Source organism: Chiloscyllium plagiosum, chromosome 10, assembly GCF_004010195.1.
Source record: "Chiloscyllium plagiosum isolate BGI_BamShark_2017 chromosome 10, ASM401019v2, whole genome shotgun sequence".
Lineage (NCBI taxonomy): Eukaryota > Metazoa > Chordata > Chondrichthyes > Orectolobiformes > Hemiscylliidae > Chiloscyllium > Chiloscyllium plagiosum.
The window spans coordinates 19,383,805-19,404,132 of NC_057719.1; the positions used below are offsets into that span (position 1 = coordinate 19,383,805).

The 20,328-nt window shown below is 41.6% G+C and overlaps 1 protein-coding gene across 1 annotated transcript in view; it reads left to right on the top strand.

The window, feature by feature from the left end:
* The window catches only part of si:dkey-288a3.2 (protein phosphatase 1 regulatory subunit 37), a 239,235-nt gene that overhangs the window by 103,705 nt on the left and 115,202 nt on the right, over positions 1-20,328 (top strand). Inside the window, exon 11 of the mRNA XM_043697155.1 lies at positions 3,800-3,966. Within this exon, the coding sequence (XP_043553090.1) occupies positions 3,800-3,966 (167 nt within the window). The remainder of the gene's footprint in view (positions 1-3,799; positions 3,967-20,328) is intronic.

The window sequence follows — 20,328 nt, forward strand, 5'->3', positions numbered from 1 at the left end:
AGATGATAGTGGGGGTGATGTCCAACTTGCCTAACAAGTCTACCCAAGCACCGTCAGCAAACCGACTAGGGCAGGCAAGTGGACTGACTCAGCTTGATTCAAAAAGCCACCTTGTATTACATTGTTCAACATAAGCCTTCAGTGAAAAGCTATCAAATGTATATGGTCTCCTTGTTATGAGGGAAATTCAGTGCCCTGATGGTGTGTGAGCTCCAGAGTGTTGGAACTCCTTTTATGTCTTGAGTATAAACTCTGGCAGACGTGCGAGAGGCAGTACTACTATGGTCCATTGGTAGCTGCAATAAACTGACAGACATTGATTTCACAAGAGGCATCTGGTGGCACCCAATATCCTGTGAGACAGTCCTCTGACGTGGCAACCTTACAATTCTAATTCACATTCACAGGAGTTTGAAGCATTGAGTAGTCAATGGCATGTACCCTAGCAGAGCACAGATCTTTCATCCTCTTGTGGCATTGGAGCCAAGCCCATTTGAGCCAACCCCAGGTGCTGACGTCTGTAACCACCTCTGTCCAGGTTGCTTTCATCAGTCGGGGTGACCTCTTATTGCCAGCTGCAGGGAAAAGAACTTGGTTTCTCACATGAACAACCTTCAGGAGAATCTTGTGGGAGACATTTTGACAAAGCTGTGGCACTGCTTTTCTCCTGGTCTCTCACATCTCCAGGGTTGCGTTGGGGTGATGCACAGAGACTTGACTGATGCTCCTGGGTTGCAAGGAGTGAAGTACAATTCAACACTGAGAATCCTCAGTAGGTTACATTAATGTCAACTGCACATCATTAAAGTTCCCACCACAGAGATCACCAGATCTGTCAGTCTAGCTTTCTTTGAGGCCAGTCAGGACCCCGCTTCATTTGCCACTTGCTGCAAAATCTGAGCCACTATGTTCCTGTTGAATTTTAAATGGAGTCAAATATAGGTCTAGAAGAATCCAGCAGTCTTACCTACACCTCAATGTATGAAAATAGTCTAGATGTTGGAGCAGAATTTTATCAGGCGCTCAACAGTGGTGAGATATGTAGTAGATTCAGGCAACATATTTGGTAAGATCCATCTAGATGTAGAGATCATTTCATCGTATCATGATACAAGATTCTTACTAGGCATTGGTAAGTTCTCGGTTGAACTTACCAAACTTACCATACAAACTAGCCACTAGGAAAACCAGAGCAGGTTTTTGGCAGGTTCAACTCGCCACTTCCTCCAAAAGAGCTCTACATTGGACACCAGGCACCAACATCTCGGTACTCACTCCACGGACACTGGCCATATGCATGCCACGTCCACGTACATCCAAGTTAGATTCCAATCTCTATGAACCATAATATGTCTAATCCATTTACAGGAATCTTTAATACTTCAATGGTGCAATTGGGTTGGACCAACAACTACCATCATAATGCTGTTGCAATCAACATTGTGTGTTCAGATTCACACCCAGTTAATGCAGGGGACCAAAATGCATCTTTAGGCTCTTCACTCATCATAGCTCTGCGTTTACCTGGATGCTTGTGGCATCCTGTTTGTTCCCCCCTCCTCCCCACCCCCCACCATTGCCCCCCACCCAGAGATACCAGGAACATATTATGACTATCTTGCCATTTAGCGCAGACACAAGGCAAGAAGCTTGCCACAGTTGTCAGCAGGACTCATTCCAGTCAAGGTGGGTAACCTCTACTCAGGGGAACCCAACACAATAAGTCAAGAGCAACCTCCAATACCAGTACAGGCCCTGCTTGAAATGATCAGAGTCAGGATCATCTTCTGAACAAGTGGTGAGGAGCTGAATGACCTGCACCACATCACCCATGCTGACTATTTCTGCCCTATTATGAACTATTTTTCTCTTGGAATGAGAGAGTGTGAGAGAGATACAAGAATTATGTAAATTGAAAGTGCATGGCACAGCTATTGAAGTTGGTGCTGGTCGGGAGGTTTCCTGAGTGAGTGAATGAGTGTGTAGGCCACGCAGAGGGCATGCAGTGTTAGTGGTGTTGCAGATTGTGGTGGGTGAGAGTGAGTAGGGGAAGATGTTACATGCATTAATGAGAGTGGTCATACATGAACCTTCGTTGGAGGTGGATCCAGTAGTAGATATTGAGTGAACATGAGGTATCGAAGAAAAGAAGATGGCACTTGTGATGGACATTGACTTCTTTCAACAGTGCTGATGGCTGGTCTAACCTAGGTGGCAACTTCAGACCAGGATGGCATGGACTGGTGTCATGCCCTTTAATGCTGCTCCCGGTAGGGGAGAGAAAATCTCATCTCATGCACCATTCCATCCAGTAGGAGCTCCAGGATATTGCATGAAAAGTAGAGTGCCGATTTCCCCATTTGCCATGTTTGGAGGAAAAGTCAATGGAGGGTGGCTCTGGTCTAACAGTGCTTAGTAACAGCCATTTAAATGTGGCGTGAGCACCAGTCATGATACTCAATTCTCCAATCTCCAGTGAAAGGTGGAGATGCTCTGGGGATGGCATGCAGAAAGAGCAGGCGGAAATCAAATGCCGTATGTGCCATGAGGCGAAAATGGAAATTATGGCAGCGTGTTTGATAAAATAAGGAGAGAAAATGCATTGAGCTTTGCTGCAAGATTCACTCCACCCAATCAACATGATTCGCAAAAAGCCAAAAAACTGTAAGATTCAGCCCATTGCCTAATTTCTCTGGGTCTATGATATATTAGTCTATGTTGTACATAATTCTGGCCAAAATCTGTTGAAAGAGCAACACACTTATTTACAAATGCTTAGTATAAATATTTATACTCTTTTTTGATGAAAAGTTTGAAGATATGAGTTTTGGACTAGAAACATCTGACCACTGATAAATTAGTCAGGATGTGTGAACAAGCTATATCCTGACTCCAATCTGCCCTATAATTTAAGTTTTTCACGTTGTGCGGCAGATGCATTGAATTGCATGGGTTCTTTACATTTTATTTGCTTGGCCCCCATATGCTTAATAAAATAAAAGAGATGACTTGCAAAGGAACATTCATGCGGCTGTACGGACAAGTGGCCCTGCAGCTAGAAGGAAGTTTTGCTTTCTGGCCAGTTTGTAGTGGGTTTGATTACTAATGTCACCTGAAGTGTAAACCTGTTTGTTTAAACATTATCTGTCCACACATGGTTCAATAGGTGATGTGCTGTTTAGAATCAAGTTGCTTCACCTTGGAATACTGCAGAAAAACTGAAATTGTCCAGTCCTAATGTTGGAACCTTACATCTAGAAACAAGTATTGTAGCCCATTATCAGTCTGACTTAATCTTAACTTTCAAACAAGCAGTATGCGTAGGTTTTACGAAATTGTTCCACATGATTTGGTAACATGTTCATTTTAACTCACTCTATTCATTATTGCAAGTGCAGCTTTACCTAGATTAAAATGAATGGTTAAGTGCTTTATTTAACATACTGGACAGAGGAACTTCATATAAGCATGTTGAGTCATTTGCAATGAGCTCTGCAATGAGACCTGTAGGAGATAAAAAAAATAGGAAACACTGGAGATACTCAGCAAATAAGGCTAATATACTAAGAAAGCACTAGATTATTCATGTCTCAGGTGAGACATATTGCAGAAAAAAAGGTTTTATACCAAGAATATTGACTGTCTCCTGCTTTCTTAAGATATGCTTTCCGACCTGTTGTATATCTCTAGCCTTTTCTTATTTTACTTCAGATTTTCATCATTTATGGTTTTTTGAATCTATTCTAAGTCTATTCATAGGGAATGAGTTGCATTAATTTTTCTTTTTATCAATATCTAGGTGCAGTAGCCACTGCTGAGTTTATAGTGGAGAGTGCTGGGATTCTAAGACTGGATCTACGAAGGAATAGAATTAGGACTGGAGGTCTGATGGCCCTATCTCTCGCACTGAGACTAAATCATTCATTGGTCAGACTGGATTTGGACAAGGAACCAATGGGTGAGACAGTAAGTAGGCAAGGGTTGGTCAGCGAGTAACTGCTTTAGGTGAACTATTACTTTTGCAAATTCACTCAGCATACTTGTCTTCACAGTGGCTTGAATAACAATATCTTTATGCCACCCGGATAAAGGAGAGAGTGAGACTAATTATGTGATGAAAGCTTTGCCAAAATTGAAATAGCTCACAGCATATTGGTAAAATTCCTAATGAGCTGCAAAGATAAAGATGCCTATAAAATATGATATGGCCTTTGAAGAAGTTACTGTTGTATTAAATCTCTTCTTTCTGCCAATTGCATCTCTTCTCACAGCATTGGAATCGTGCTGGGCACATTTCAAGAGATACCAATTGGACACAAACTGTTTTGTCATAAACGCTGAATGGCAAACCATTCATTTTCTTAACTGACAGGCACTTTTGTGCACTCCAGCTGGGGTCTATCAACTGAGGTACCTTTTTACAGTCAAGGTAGGGTTTTGTGCAGTGGTAGCATCTCTATCTCTGAGCTTGGGGGCCTGGGTTCAAGGTCAACTCACCCTGGCGATGTGTCATACCATGTCTGAGCAAGTTACTTGAAAATTATTAGACCCTGGGCCAGGAGATGGAAATGTGTTGCTGGAAAAGCGCAGCAGGTCAGGCAACATCTAGGGAACAGGAGAATCGATGTTTCGGGCATTAGCCCTTCTTCAGGACCTCCTGGGCCTGGTGTTTTAAATCCCAGCTGCCTTGGTAGTCTGATATAAACTGTGTGGATCGTTGATTCAAAGATGATTAAAAAAAGTATGTTGGGGTCTATAGCACAATGGTAGTGCCCTACCTCTGTGCCAGAATGTCCAGCGCCAAGTCTCATTTACAATAGAGTGTACCATAATATGTTCAAACGGGTTAACTAGAACTAAATATTAATTCTCCAGGATGATGCCAAGGTACAAATTGGCTAAAGGAAGACTTAAACAAATACAGTTTTGCGTTACCAGAGAAAATCCACTTTAAAATTTTGGGAAACCAAAGATAATAGCTTATCAATTCCTGTTACTAAGAAAATGAGGTTAGTGTATTGAAGAGGTTCCTTTACATAAAGAATTGTTGAAAAATGAAGTGGTTCATCACAGACAGTAGTTGAGATACAGACCTTTGTTCCTTTTAAGGGAACAGCTGATAAATATTTGAAGATAGAGGTACAGGACTACATTAACAGACCAGATTAGTTCTGGGTTAATCTAGCAGTGTACAGACACAAAGGACCAAATGGTCCACTTCTATGCTGCTAACTTCTAACATTTGTTTTTGTTTTCGTATTCACCTCAAAAAAAATTCTTTGTTAAGTAAAGATATGTAGTGCAAACTGAGGAATCCCCTTATGTTATATGAAGAATATGCTTTATGAATCTTATATATTAAAACATAATCCAACAATAGTCCTTGCTTGCCGTAGAATGAGTGCAATGGAGATTCAGCAGAATAATGCTGAGAATGTTTCCATACTGTAGGGAATCTAATCTAATTATCTAATGAGCAGAGATTGAGGAAATGGGGCCTATGTTCTTTCAAGTTTTAAAGAACAAGGGGTGATCTCATTTAAACTTGCAAGATTCTTATAGAGCATGACAGGATGGATGTAGGTATGATGCTCCCCTTAGCTGGAGAATCTACAACCAGAGGGCAGAGCTTCAGAAAAAGGGGTCATTTAGAACTGAAGTGAAGGCTATTTTCTTTACACAGAGACTGGTGAATCTTTGGAAATCTCTACCCTGAGGGCTTGGAAGTTCAACCATTGAGCATGTTCAAGGTAGAAATTCATAAGTTTCTGTTTGCTGAAGACATACAGTCGGTTCTGCTGTAAGGTGGTAGTTCTGCTGTCATGTAATTTTGTGTTATAAGAAAATCACACGATAGCAGCACCATTTAAACCAATGGTGCTGGAATCACATTATAACCAATACATGCTTTAAAAGTTTGCGCTTTAGAAACAGTGTGCCCAGTTCATCAATTTTGTTACAGCGAATTTGTGTTAACGAAATGTACGTAACAGCAGAATGACTTGTAAAGGGACTGGGGGGACAGCATGGGAACTTTATATTGAGATCAACCACAATCTAGTTATGTGGCTGGATGGGGTGAGTGGCTTACTCTTGTTCCTACATTCCTCCTGTTTCTGAAACATCCAGCTGTCATTTTTGCTCACAGACACAGGTACTGTATTAACTTTAACACATGGAAAAAAAGACTGTTAAAATAATAAGTGTGACCTAAATTATTCCTGCCTGGTCAGGTAGACATTAAAGATCCCATGGAAGGGTTTGAAGTATATCAGGAAGTTCTCTGCATGTCATGACTAACTTTTAATGAACAACCAATGCCACCAAACATCTTGCTCTGAGCAATGAATAAATGATACATTAGACTTTTACTTGCCTACAGACATTCATTGAGGTGTTGTACAGAAGATTCCTAATATCCAACCATCCAAAAAAGCAGTGTCCTCTCTGGAGATCTGGGGCATAGGTGAACAGGGCAAACAATTGAGTATCTCCTGAATCAATCAATTTGAAAAATCATTAATACGTAGCACAGTCTTAATCAGGAACTGTCAGTTAGGATAGTGAATTCAAAAGCAAATCCAATACAATAAGTGAGAGAAGGAAAAATTGTTAGAAGAAACTAAAGAAATAGAATGAAAAAGTAAAAGTAAAAAGCAGTACTTGCTGCGTTAATATTCAGTCTTAAATACTCACCAAACAAGCTTGATATCCCTAACATTCAACAAGAAACCTGAACCTGCATCTAACAGCCTGAAAGTGCTTTACCATGTGCACAATGAGCTTTTAAGATGGTATGGGTGCAAGGGATGTTGGTGTTAAGTAGATGCCTACTGAATGGTGAGTTGTTGTGGGAATGGCACCAGGTAAGATGGGATGGAAATGAGATGTGAGAGATGCTGTTGGGATGTGGTAGGTAATTAGGAAGATGAGTTTGGTAAAACAAGGCAAGAGAACTCACTAGACCTTGCAGCAAGGAACTCTGCAATAAATCTGAGGAACTTGGACTTAGCCAAAAAAAAAGATTCAGCCCATAAAGTTTCTTTGCCATATATTCCATATTCTGTATTCCTGTATATTTCTTTTTAAATTTACAACAAAAATGAAAACCTGAAGCAACAGATTATTAGCATTTATAAAAGTAATTTTCAACATCAAAGAAGTTGCTTTGCTGTTTGTAAACTATTAAAGGTTTCATATACTGGAAACACATACGTTACTGGTAAGACTAGTTGGTACTCATGAACAAGCTACAGAAACGTCACATTGTTCAAGGTATTTGAATGAGCCAAATGGCATAATGCTATTTTCAACTCCTGAATGGCTGGACCACACCCCTTGACTATCACATTAACTGCACAAATGCCATTACTGACTTACAATGTCCGATTTTCATATAAAGAATCATGTACAGTATTAGCCTCACTGATTCTTTTACAGTTAAATCCATCCCAATTAATACTGATCTATCTTATTGAAGTGCTTTGCTATGTACTCATTAGACACTACTTATTTAGAATATCTTATGTGCTGAGAGCGAGTCTTAATGTGGAAGAATTGAAGTGTTCTGGTGAGATGAACAATTTAAATGATAGTACTTCATAGCACCCTTTGAGCCACTTTAAATTTTAAATCTCACAGTGAAGCTTACCTTACACAGATTTGATTTTACTGGCCTAGTCAAATGACGAATGTTACAATATTTTCCATATCTTCAAGAGTAATCAAAAAAAATTTGCTGTTTATGTGGTTCTGCAAAATAATTCAAAAGATTTCTCTGTACACAAGACGTGCTGTAGAAATATAGATCACATTTTTTGAACCACAAACAAACCTTACTGCCCAATAACAGGTTCCTTCATAGATTTTGTTGTGTTTCTGCATGTGGCTTTTGAAGAATGATATTCTTTTGATCTGCCTGGGCTATTGACATCTCTTCGGTGATGCAGATAAATCAATAGGTGGTGAAATATGTGCAGTCCAACATGCTTTTGAATTTCAGCATCATCCTGGAGTATTTCTTTAAAATATTGCATTTGATTAAATAGTGGCAAGGTAGCAGACAGCCAGCAACAGCAGATTTAATTTAAGGATTGAAATGACTGATAGTGCATAATAAATTTTGATGCAAAAGTGTACTTACTCTGAATCAATTATAAACATCTGTAGCAATGTTAAATGTGATTCAAATGGATTTCCATGCCTTGGGGTCTCAATGGTGTGCATGTCAAATTGCTACACAAAACTATGTAATTGTTGTACATTTCCACAACTATACAACAGTCCTAGATAATCAAGTTTCTGGGGTAATTTCTGTCCCTGATGTTAGATCATTGGCTTGTTTCAACATTCCATATCCTGTTTAAATTTCAAATGAGTTAAAACTTGGTGTTACAATTTATTTAAGGAGCTGTGTTTTATTTATGTTCATTCATGGAATATGGACACTGCTATCTTGGCCAGCATTTGTTACCTGCATCTATTTGCCCTTCAGAATGTGGCGGTGAGCTGCCTCTTTAACTGTTGCAGTCCATGTGCTATTGGTCTAAGTTCCTTTACTGAGATGTTTCACAAGACTTCATGGTTCCAGCCTTCTGATTTTAATATGGAGCAGAGGAAATCCTTAAAAGCTTCCAATATGTTGTCAACCACCCAGAAAGATCCTAAGGTCTACCCTGTTCGCTCTATTTGAGATGGCAGTGTTCAAAATGTAAGTGCAGTTTGGTTACAAGTTTCTCCACCTTATAATTGAAGGCTTTGGCTATGGGGTTCAACAATATATTAGCTTTGGTCAGTTGCCACTCTGCACTGGTTGGATTTGTTACCAATTGCATCCAGTACTGCTCTCTCGCCTTTGGCTATTTCAGCATCATGCAGACTACCTGTGATACCTATTTTCCTTACATGAAATACTAAAGTTATTCTTTAAGGTGGGTATGTTTTTAACAATGCATTTTTTCTGCCCACAAGGATAACTCAAATTACTTGTAATTGTATAGTATTGAAAATAAGGGCTATGAGTGGCTATTTAGATTTGATGGACTTGGATACAGTTTTGGATTTGTAGTGCCTCAGGGCAAGGCACAGAGTGTGAGAAGGGAATTAATCAGAGAGCATATTCCTCAGTCTGCCCTGGTATAGCTTTTTGAGGTTCACACAACTGAAAATTTGCTTGCCCACATTAACTTGGCTTGAAAGAAGTACACATGTTTTAGAGGAGGGATTGAAAAAAGGAAAATTAAATGGTATTAAAAATAAATTGTCTTGTTGTTCAGCAGCGAAAATACTGATTGAAAATTAGACCATGTGCTTTCAGCAATCTCCATATTTTTCTGTTAGAAAAGATTGCAATCTCCTTTATTGTGTTACCGATATGACAAACACCCCAGCCTGTCAAACTGAGGTGGCTAAATGTTTATCTGCAAAATATGGCCCCGACTATATTTTGTTCTTCTTCAGATTTGTACAGCTGTATACAGACCTCATGAGAGACTGAGTCTCACAGCTATCATTACACATGTTTTAATTTGCAGTGGTTTCCTCACAGCTGTACCCTATGTCTTAATGAACACACCAGTCGACCACCACTGTCCTTTCTGTTACACACAAAAAAAGACTTATTGAATTTAAGTAATTACACTTCTCTACTTGCAGTTGCCAAGCAACCTAAACTCTGAACAATTAGATTTGTGGCCCTCCCCGAAGACTGCTGGAATATTACCAGCAGTTAAACATCAAGCTGACCCAATAAAGAAAGCCCCAAGTGAATTCACGAGATCAGAAAAAAAATGAAAAGACAGCTTTGCTCCACTATAATTGTACATTGGTTTAATTAGTTAGACATGGAATTCTTCCTTTACAGTCCTAGAAGTAGACTATTAACTAGGGTTCAACTGGTAGTGCTTGATCAGTTGAATATATCTTTAACTATTTCTGCGGCAGTCCCACATTATGCAAGGCCATTGGTCAGGTCAGCAAATACACAGTACTTTGGATTAAATTGATGTGTGTGCCATGATGTCGTCAACTCAGCAGCAACTGAGACTTCAATCGCTATATACATAATAAGATCAACAGATTCAGCATGGCTTCACCAAGTGGAGATCATGTCTGACAAATTTGCAAGAATTCTTTGTGGAGGTAAGAAGCAGGATAGATAAAGGGGATGCAGAAGATCTAATATATTTGGATTTTCAGAGATGTTTGATAACATACCATAGGGTGGCACAGTGGCTCAGTGGTTAGCACTTTAGCCCCACAGCACCAGGGATCCAGGTTTGATTCCAGCCTTGGGCAACTGTCTGTAGAGTTTGCACAAAGTGCAAATTGAGACTGTTGTGTGATCTGTTTCACAGAGACTTGGCTCACTCCTGCCATACCTGACTGGGCCTTGCAAGCTGAGGGGTTCTCCATACATCACGTGAACCGCATGATGTCTTTGGGTATGCTTCCTGATCAACACCTCCTGGTCCTCAGATGTGGCAACTCTGACAAGCCATTGCTCCCTGGACCTAGAATACCTCACAGCAAAATGCCATCCCTATTACCTCCCACGTGAGTTCACTTCCACCATCCTGACAGCAGTCTACATACCACTCCAGGTGGATGTGAAGAATGCTCAGGATGAAATTTTCACCGCCACAAACACTGCAGAGATGAAATTCCCTGAGGCTTTATTCATCATGGCCAGCGACTTCAACCAAGCTAACCTCAAGTGGGTGCTGCCAAAACACCACCAACACATTGGCCCAGCTGGAGGACCGAACATCCTGGAACACTGGTACACAACCATTCAAGATGGCAACTGCTCCGTCCCACGCCCAAACTTCGGAAAATCAGCACTGTGTTCCTCCCAGCCCACAAACAAGAGCTGAAACAGGAGGACACTTCACAGAAAGAAATACAATGCTGGTCTGAGGCAGCGAAAGAGTGTCTCTGGGACTGCTTGGAGTCGGTGGGCTGGATCATGTTCAAGTACTCAGTGGGAAACCGAGTCAAGTACACCACCACCATTACAGACTTCATTAACAAATACGTGGAAGACTGCATGCTGAAGAAGTCAATCTGAGTGTGCCGCTATCAGAAATCTTGGATGAAACAGGAAATCCACTCCTTGTCAAAGACCAGGCACACAGCATTCATTTCAAATGACCCAGAACAGATCCAGATATAACCTCCGCAAAGCCATCAGAAATGCCAATAGGTAGTACTCGGACAAAGTTAGAGGTACAAATCAATCTTACTGACTCCTGCAACATGTGGCAAGGCCTAAACAACATAACAGGATACAGAATGAAACAGAGCAAGATAATGGACAAAGACACCTCCCTCCCTGATGCACTCAATGCTTTCTATGTTCGGTTCAAGCAGAATGTCAGCAGCACAGTGTTACCTTCACAGACAGCCCTAGATGAACATGTTCATCAACATCACCGCTGCAGATCAGTGTGTCAACCCAAGGAAAGCGACAGGTGCAGATAAAGTCCCTGGCTATGCACTTAGATCTGTGCAGACCAGCTAGTGGAGATACTCAATGACATCTTCAACCTCTGCCTCCTACAAGTCGAAGTCCACACCTGCTTTAAGAAGACCACCAGTAACCCTGTACCTATGCCTTACGGCGGCATGGTGGCTCAGTGGTTAGCACTGTAGCCTCACAGCACCAGGGACCCGGGTTCAATTCCAGTCTTGGGCGACTGTCTGTGTGGAGTTTGCACATTCTCCCCGTGTCTGCATTGGTTTCCGCTGGGTACTCCAGTTTCCTCCCACAGTCCAAAGATGTGCAGGTTAGGTGAATTGGCCATGCTAAATTGCCCGTAGTGTTAGGTGCATTAGCCAGAGGGAAATAGGTCTAGGTGGGCTACTCTTCGGAGGGTCGGTGTAGACTTGTTGGGCCGAAGGTCCTGTTTCCACACTGTAGGGAATGTAATCTTAATGACTACTGCCCAATGACTCTGATCTCCATAATTGTGAAGTGCTTCAAAAGGATGGTCATGGCCTACATCAATTCTTGTCTCCCAGCCTACCTCAATCCCCTATTCTTTACCTGCCGATGTAATAGGTCCACAGTGGATGCCATTTCCCCAGCCCTGCACTCATCCTTGGAACATCTGGACAAAAAGAACATCTATATCAGACTCCTGCTCATTGACCTCAGCTCCGTCTTTAACACTATTACTCCCTCTAGACTGATCTCAAAATTCCATGACTTAGGTCTCAGTTCCACTCTCTGCAACTGGATCCTAAGCTTCCTGACCCATGGACTGCAATCAGTGAAGATAGACAATTGCATCTCCTCCACTATAATACTCAATGTTAAAGCCCCCAAAGGATATAGAAAGGAGATAGAAGGTTTGGTGACATGGTGCAATGATAATAACATCTCTCTCAATGTTGGCAAAACTAAAGAACTGATCATTGACTTCCGGAAGAAAGGAGAAGAACATGCCCCTATCTGCATCAACGGAGCTGAGGTGGAGTGTTGACAGTGTCAGGTTCCTATGAATGAAGATAACTGACAATCTGTCCTGGGCTTCCCACATGGATGTGACGATCAAGAAAGCACAAAAACGTTTCTTCTTCCTCAGCTCAAGAAATTTGGCCTGTCCATAAGAACCCTCACCAATGTTTGCAATGCATACTGTCTAGGTGCATAAGCCTGGTATGGCAACTGCCTGTCCAGGACTGTAAGGAACTACAGAAGGTTGTGCGCATAAGCCTGGTATGGCAACTGCCTGTCCAGGACTGTAAGGAACTACAGAAGGTTGTGCGCACAGCCCAGACCATCTCAGAAGCCAACCTCCCATCAGCAGACTCCATTTACACTTATTGTTGCAATGAAAAGGCTACCAACATCATCAAAGACCCATCTCACCCCGGTAATGCTCTCCTTCAATCTCCTCCATCAGGCAGAAGATACAGAAGCTTGAACACACACACACACACACGTTTGAGAACAGTTTCTTCCTTGCTGTTATTAGACTGGTGAATGGACTCTCTAATTTCAAATAATGCTGATTTTGCTCATGTTGACCATGCCTACTGCATGTCCTGTGCAGTGTAACCTGTATGCCTTACTCTGTCCAATTTTTTTTTTCATGCTAAGATCTGTATGTCCCTGCTTACTGTACTGCTCACAAACAAAGCATATCACTGTAGTTAAGTACATGTGACAATAAATCAAATCAATCAATCAATCAATCATTCTCCCCATGTCTGCATGGGTTTTCTGCAGGTGCTCTGGTTTCCCCCCACACTCCAAAGATATGCAGGTTATGTGGATTGGCCATGCTAAATTGCCCATAGTGTCCAGACATATGCAGGCTAGGGGAATTAGCTATGGGAAATGCAGAGTTACAGGAATAGGGTAGGAGGCTGGGTCTGAGTGGGATGCTCTTCGGAGAGTTGGTGTGAACTTGATGGGCTGAATGGCCTGCTTTCACACTGTAGGGATTCTATTCTCTCCTTAATAGTTTAAGAACCATGGTGTTGAGCATAGTATATCAGCATGGAGAGATGATTGGCTAACTATTAGTAGACAGAGAGTTGGGTTAAGCTGGGTATTTTCAGGATGGCAACCTGTATCTAGAAGAGTGCCACAGGGATTAGTGTTGGGGGCAATTATTTACAAAATATATAAATGACTTGGATGAGAGAAGTGAATATACTGCAGCCAAGGTAATGGATGACTCAAAAATAGATGGGAAGATAAGAATCAGAAGAAGGATATCAGGAGGGCAAAAACTTAGCAGATGGAATATAATGGGGAAATTTTGAGATTGTGGCAGAAGGAATAGAGAAATTGAATTTTTAAAAATATTTTCAATTTAAATAGAAAAAGACTGCAGCATGTTACAGAACAGAAAGATTTGGGCGTCTTAATGAATGAATCACAAAACGCGAGTGTTCAAATTCAGCAGATAACAGGTAAGGCAAATTGAATTTGGCCTTTATTTCAAAAGGAATGGAACATAAGTGTAGGGGGTTTTGTTGAAACCATTTGTCAGAACACAGCTGGAATATGGTGAAGTGAACTGGGCCCCTTATCTCAGTAAAGAAACACTGGCAATGGGGACAGCCCAGAGAAGGATCACAGGTATGGGATGTTGAGTTCATTGGGCCTGTACCCATTGGAATTGAGAAGAAGGAGAGGTGACCTTATTGAAATATACAAGGTTCTTAGAGGACCTGACAGGGTAGATATGGAAAGGTTGTTTCCCCTTGTGGGAAATTCTAGGACCAGAGGTCATAATCTCAGAGTAAAATGGGTGCCAATTTAAGACAGAGCTGAGGAGGAATTGCTCCTCTCAGACAGTGGGGTAAAAACAATGACTGCAGATGCTGGAAACCAGATTCTGGATTAGTGGTGCTGGAAGAGCACAGCAGGCAGCATCCAAGGAGCTTCGAAATCAAGCTCCTTGGATGCTGCCTGAACTGCTGTGCTCTTCCAACACCACTAATCCAGAATCCTCTCAGACAGTGGTCAATCTGTGGAATTCTTGACCACAGAGGGCTGTGGAGGCTGGGTTGTGAAGCATATCCAAGGCTGAGAGAGACAGCTTTTTAATCAGTGAGGGAATAAAACCTTATAGGGAAAAGGCAGAAAAGCGAAGTTGAGAATGATCAGGTCAACCATGATCTAATCGAATGGCACTGCAAACTCAATGGGCTGAATAGCCTACTTCTGCTCCTACGTCTTATGGATTGACATTGGAAGGAAGAACTATTTGTTTTCCAAAGAGCCCTTCATTTTTTTTCAATGTCACTCTATTGATTTTCGAACAACAGTCAGCTTTATTCAGGCCACTGGCTGCTTGTTGGGCAGGCCACAGCACCAAGTCAAATCCGATACGAGATGGGCTGAAATCGGATGGAACCCCGGATCTAGCGTGTAAAGTGTGAGGTGCAGATGTGATGAGCCAAGTGACATCCGTCTGCACCGTAACAATTCTGGGATTCTCACATTGTGGGGAGACTTGGTCTTGGTCAGAGGGGTTCTGTAGGGAGATGGAGGAGGAGAGGGGCTGGTGAGTGAGCCAGAGACGAACGGAATGTCTGATAATGGGAAAGGTTAGTATCGTGGTACTGAATCTCTGTTTGCGGGGCAGGAGCAGAGCAGATGGTAAGTGTGGAGGGAAAACTGCAGATCCCCTGACACAGAAGCAATATTGTAAAGTCACTTAATGTACTTAATGGAACCAAAACTTCTTGGCCTCCTTTCACCTGATAACTTTCCTGAGACCAGGGACATCAGCAGTCTCTGCTAAAATGACAGCAACACAATCTCATTAAAATAACCATACTGCCTGTTACATTGTGTAGAAGAGTAATACCGAACGTGAAACATAAACTCTGTCTCTCTCTCTCTGCAGATGCTGCCAGACTTGCTGAGTTTCTCCAGATTCCTCTCTGTTTCCTCAAATATGGTGGAAGCAGAGACTTTGAACATTTTAAAGTCAGAGATAGCTAAGCCTCTAACATGCAATAAGGGTGAAAGCTTTTCAGGAGGTGGGTGGGATTGTGGGGTAAGCAGCTTAGCTATGGCCTGATTGAATGGTGGAATCAAAATTAAGGGGCCTACTCCTGCTCCTTATTAGTATGTTTGAATGACATGTTTTTCTCACACAGATTCTGGACTTTACATTGAGTCTATTTTTCACATTGCTCCATGTGGGTAATGAAATGTTACAAAGTTGGTTTGGTACATATGCTGTAGAGCAGCAGTAAATGATGTGCAACCCAGATACACATGTATACATGTGAATAAATCATTTTGGAATACTATAATAACAATACTATAACAATATAACACTGCCTCCTGTGAGTGGGTTCGTCAATCAAACTTACTCCACCTCTGATAACACCAGAGGTCATGGAGTTTGATAAATGTTGAGTACCTATTTCAGATTTATAGCTATTTAACCTTTCACCCAAACCAGACCCATACATTTTTGGGTTTATAGTACCCTAGGTTTTCCATCTGATCTTGTGTAAAAATATAAAAAGATGGCAAAAAAAAACAAATATAGTCTTGGATTTCCAAGTCACATATTTTGTGCCCATTCCCATTAGAAGCAAAATGCTGTGCATGCTGAAAATCTGAAGCAAACACAGAAAATGTTGAGGAAACTCAGCAGGTCTGGCAGCATTTGCAGAGAGAAATACAGTTAAGATTTTAAGTCAGGACTATTATGAAAGATGAACCAGGAGTAACTCCTTTAAACTTTGTTCCAAGGAGGTCCAGGATGCTGAAGTGTTTAACAGCAAGAACTTTATTATGGAGATAGCAAGGTTGGATTCAGTTGTTCCCACCCAAAGTGGCTGATCACATCATGAATACATCACATGATCAGACTCTTAAAGTGACAGTCCATCATACTTCCAGAAATACAAAAGGTCACCAATTTACAAATGTCAGACTTATGAACACTCATACGTATGACAAAGATCCCATTCAGAGATTAGTTTTTGTTCATTATTGATAAACAATATTTATTCTAACAATCCAATGTGCGAGTGTTTGCTTGTATGTATGAGTGGCTATTTTATATTGTAATGTATTGTGTTCTGACTTGCATGGAAATCACCTTAAAAACATAATTTAGAATGGAACCCATTTGTAACCCAGGGACTGCCTTTACACAGCACTTCGCTCCACATGAAAATAGTGCCGTGGGATCATTTATGTTCAGTTGAGAGAACAGCTGGGAACTTGATGTAACATCTCAGCTTGAACCTCTGACAGCACTCCCACAGCATCTACCCTGCAATGTGTCAGCATAGTACTGAGTGCAGGGCTGCACCAGTATGTGCAAAATAAGGAACAATGGGCACCACTATGCTATTTCTTCCATTAAGGGCCTGGAAGACTCTGGGCTGCTCTATAACTGCTGCCTGTGCCGCTGTGTGAACTGCTGAGATGTGAGTGCAAGACCATGACTTTGTCTCCCAACCTAGGAGCTCCAGGAGACAAAGGTGCTCATTCCCCGGTGCCAGCTGGAAACTCATTTCAAACAGGGACAGGCACAAACAGTAATTTCAGAAGCAAGAGAGAGGACAAGTGGAGGGTGGGAGATTGGGAAACAAAACAATCATGCAAACCCCTGACCCATCACTAATGTACTTTTTCAGAGTCCTCATTAAATATCGCAGCTATTCAACAATAAAAGGAAAACTCTTCTAAGGTGGACATTTATTTTTTATACCTCTTTGCCAGCTGTTTTTCTGTCATCCAGATTTAATATGCAGTTGCATGTATTTGCATATTAAAGGTCTAATTAGCTCCTGAGAGCATGTGTGTGAGAGTAGTAATAATTAGTATGGTGCCCGCTTGGGACCAATCTCTGGTGCATTCCTGTAGAATCCTGTGCTTGTGCTGGTCTCTTGGAGTTAGTAGTGACCATGTGCAGTTTGTAGTTGTCTTTGTTCCGAGACGCTGAGGGGCTGTACTGCATATGACTCCATACTTGTACTTTTCGTCTCTTTGAAGTGTCTTGTCTGATCTCTCTGAATTGCCTGTCATTTAGCCAGATGCGGAAACTTGGGCACTGCTATCATGACAGGTTTAGAAAAAAAAATCCATTTTTACTCCTTACATCAAGGTCTCAGTTAAGTGACTAATAACAAGCTCGGATCCAGGATATCTATCAAAAATTACTCCTCGCAAAATTTTATGGATTGTTCAAAACACAGTTACCATCCACTCACATCTACGTTTCTGCTGAATTTACAAAAGAGAGGAGCTTTGGTCCCAGTTTTGTTTGAAAGGACACTTTTCACTGTAAAGCCTGCAGGAACAATTGAACAGACTGAGGCCATTTAGCTTCTTAAACCTGAACCTCCTTTCAATGAGATGTCTTTCAGTCCTTAACAAGGCACACCTCATCATCCTTTGTGGTACAATTTGTACGTGAACTTCACTGGGCAGCAGTACACAGTCCACATGGTTATAGAATTTAAAAAAATATTTTCATGGGATATGTGGGCCAGCATTTATTTCATTGACCCTAGTTGCCCTTCAGGAGGTAGTGGTGATCTGCCTTCTAGAACTACTGTAGGCCATGTGCTGTAAATTGATCCATAATGGCCTTAGAAAGGAATTTCAGAATTTTGATCCAGAAACAGTAAAGGAACAGTGTTATGTTTCTAAATCAGGATGGTGAATGGCTTGGAAGAGAACTTGCATGTGGTGGAGTTCCCATGTATCTGCTGTCCTTGTTCTTCTTGAGGGAAGTGGTGTGTGTTTCTTTAGTTGGTTTCAGGCAAAGCAACTATTGGGATTGTGTAGGTGCCTCTGAGTTGGGCAAAGATAGGGCATAAGTCAGCTGCTAGACAATTCCTCATTGCGTTCCACTAAAGACTGGATATCAAGTGAAGACTGGAAAAACTTCAGCTGTGATGACCTCTACAGTAAAAACGCCTGCCAATGGAGACTACCTCGATGGAGGTGGCGACTTTGATGATGTATTGGTGGTTACCTATATTGATAGAGCCATGCCTTTCCCAGAGTAAGGAAAACCTGAAAGAAAGAAAGCCTGGAGAATTTCAGTTTTTAAAAAAAGGTGCCTTTTGATGATGAACATGCATTGAATGGAAACTATATTTCACAACATGGTCTGAACTGAATAGAAGCATCATTGGACCTTGGACCAGTTACAAGGTAATTTTCCTTGTTTCTGATGTTAGAGGGAAGTCTCATATGAGCATGGCATGTGTCGACCATGATTTCATATTAACAGAGTTGAATTGAATTGAATTAGCTTTATTGTCACATGTACTCAAATAAGTACAGTGAAAAGTTTATAAGTTGCCATCTTAGGTACAAATGTACCTAGCTACAATCTGTAGTTGCAGAATAGAGAAATGAAGGAAAAACGTTACGTTACAATTATACATAGTACAACCATTGGCGAGAATAAACCAAGAAGTGAAGTTAAAAAGACAAACATCACAGACTCTCTCCAAAGGCTCTCTGCAGCAGAGCAGCGCAGAGCACCTCTATGTGGTCTGATCACCGGCAGTTGTCATGCTGTGTGCTGGGCTGATATGCCCGTGCCTGGCTACTTCAGCCACAATCCTGCACCAGGCCGCAACCCCTCTGCTCCACACTGAGCAGCTACCGCCATGCTCCGGCTGCTGGTGTCCCCACTTTGGGCTGCTGATTGCCAGCGTCCCTGCTTCAGAGGCTGGGATTTGAAGGCCAGGCATTCGAGGCTGAGAAAATGGAGGAGAGAGGGAAAAATAATGAAAAAGAAGAGAAAGAACAGGTTGAGCGGTGGAGTTCTGGCAGAGTTTCCTACTTTGCCACCATCTTGTTGGAAGGTAAAGGCATCAGACCAGTGAGTGCAAAGGTCAAAAAAAGAAGTTCACTTCTAAAACTGCTAAAATAACTCGAACAAACATCCAACTCAATATTCCAATTTGAGTTACAGCATATTATCATCTTCCAAGGAGAGACTAAAATGAGAAACCTTTGTCCTTGGTCCACTCTTTTGAGGGCAGTGAAGACAAAGTTGATGAGTGCTTATAACTTGTGTTGGGATAGGACAGAGACAGCAGAGTGTTGAATGATCTGAAGGTGGGAATACTGGACAGAAGAATGTTGGAACAGATGAGTGTGGAATTGTTAAGTGCTTGGCTAATGATTTCAAGGGCAGCTGGGTTGAGGCAAATATGGAGAGGTGCAGGAGATGTGATGGTTTGGAGTGATATCGGATCTCTATCCTATTGAGTGTGCACGGAGTCAGAAAGTAAGTATCCTGGGAAGTTTGCATGATATCAATGGATTTTAAGTCATGTCCCAACTGACCATTTCAGCAACTCAGGAAGATGGTATTGAATCATTATGGCAAATTCAGTTAGTATCTCCTTGACAGCTTTCAGATTAACCAATCGTTCCTCACACTTCATTGTATTATACTTTATTTTCCTATGTACCATCAGTCACTGCACACAAGACCTGGAGGCAGGCAAAGTGGAGCAGAGTAGAATGAACACCACACAAGGCCTGTCATGCAAACAATTTAAGAGTTTAATTTAGATAAATTTTAAGTGCTGCAGCTTGCAAAGGCAAATCAGGACAGGACTTATACACTTAATAGTAAGGCCCTGGGAATGTTGCTGAATTAAGAGACCTTGGAGTGCAGGTTCATAGTTCCTTGAAAGTGGAGTCCCAGGTAGACAGGATAGTGAAAAAGGCGCTTGGTATGCTTGCCTTTATTGGTCAGTGAATTGAGTATAGGAGTTGGGAGATTTAGGCTGTTGCGGCTGTATAGGACATTGGTTAAGCCACTATTGGAATGCTGCATGCAATTCTGGTCTTCCTGCTAT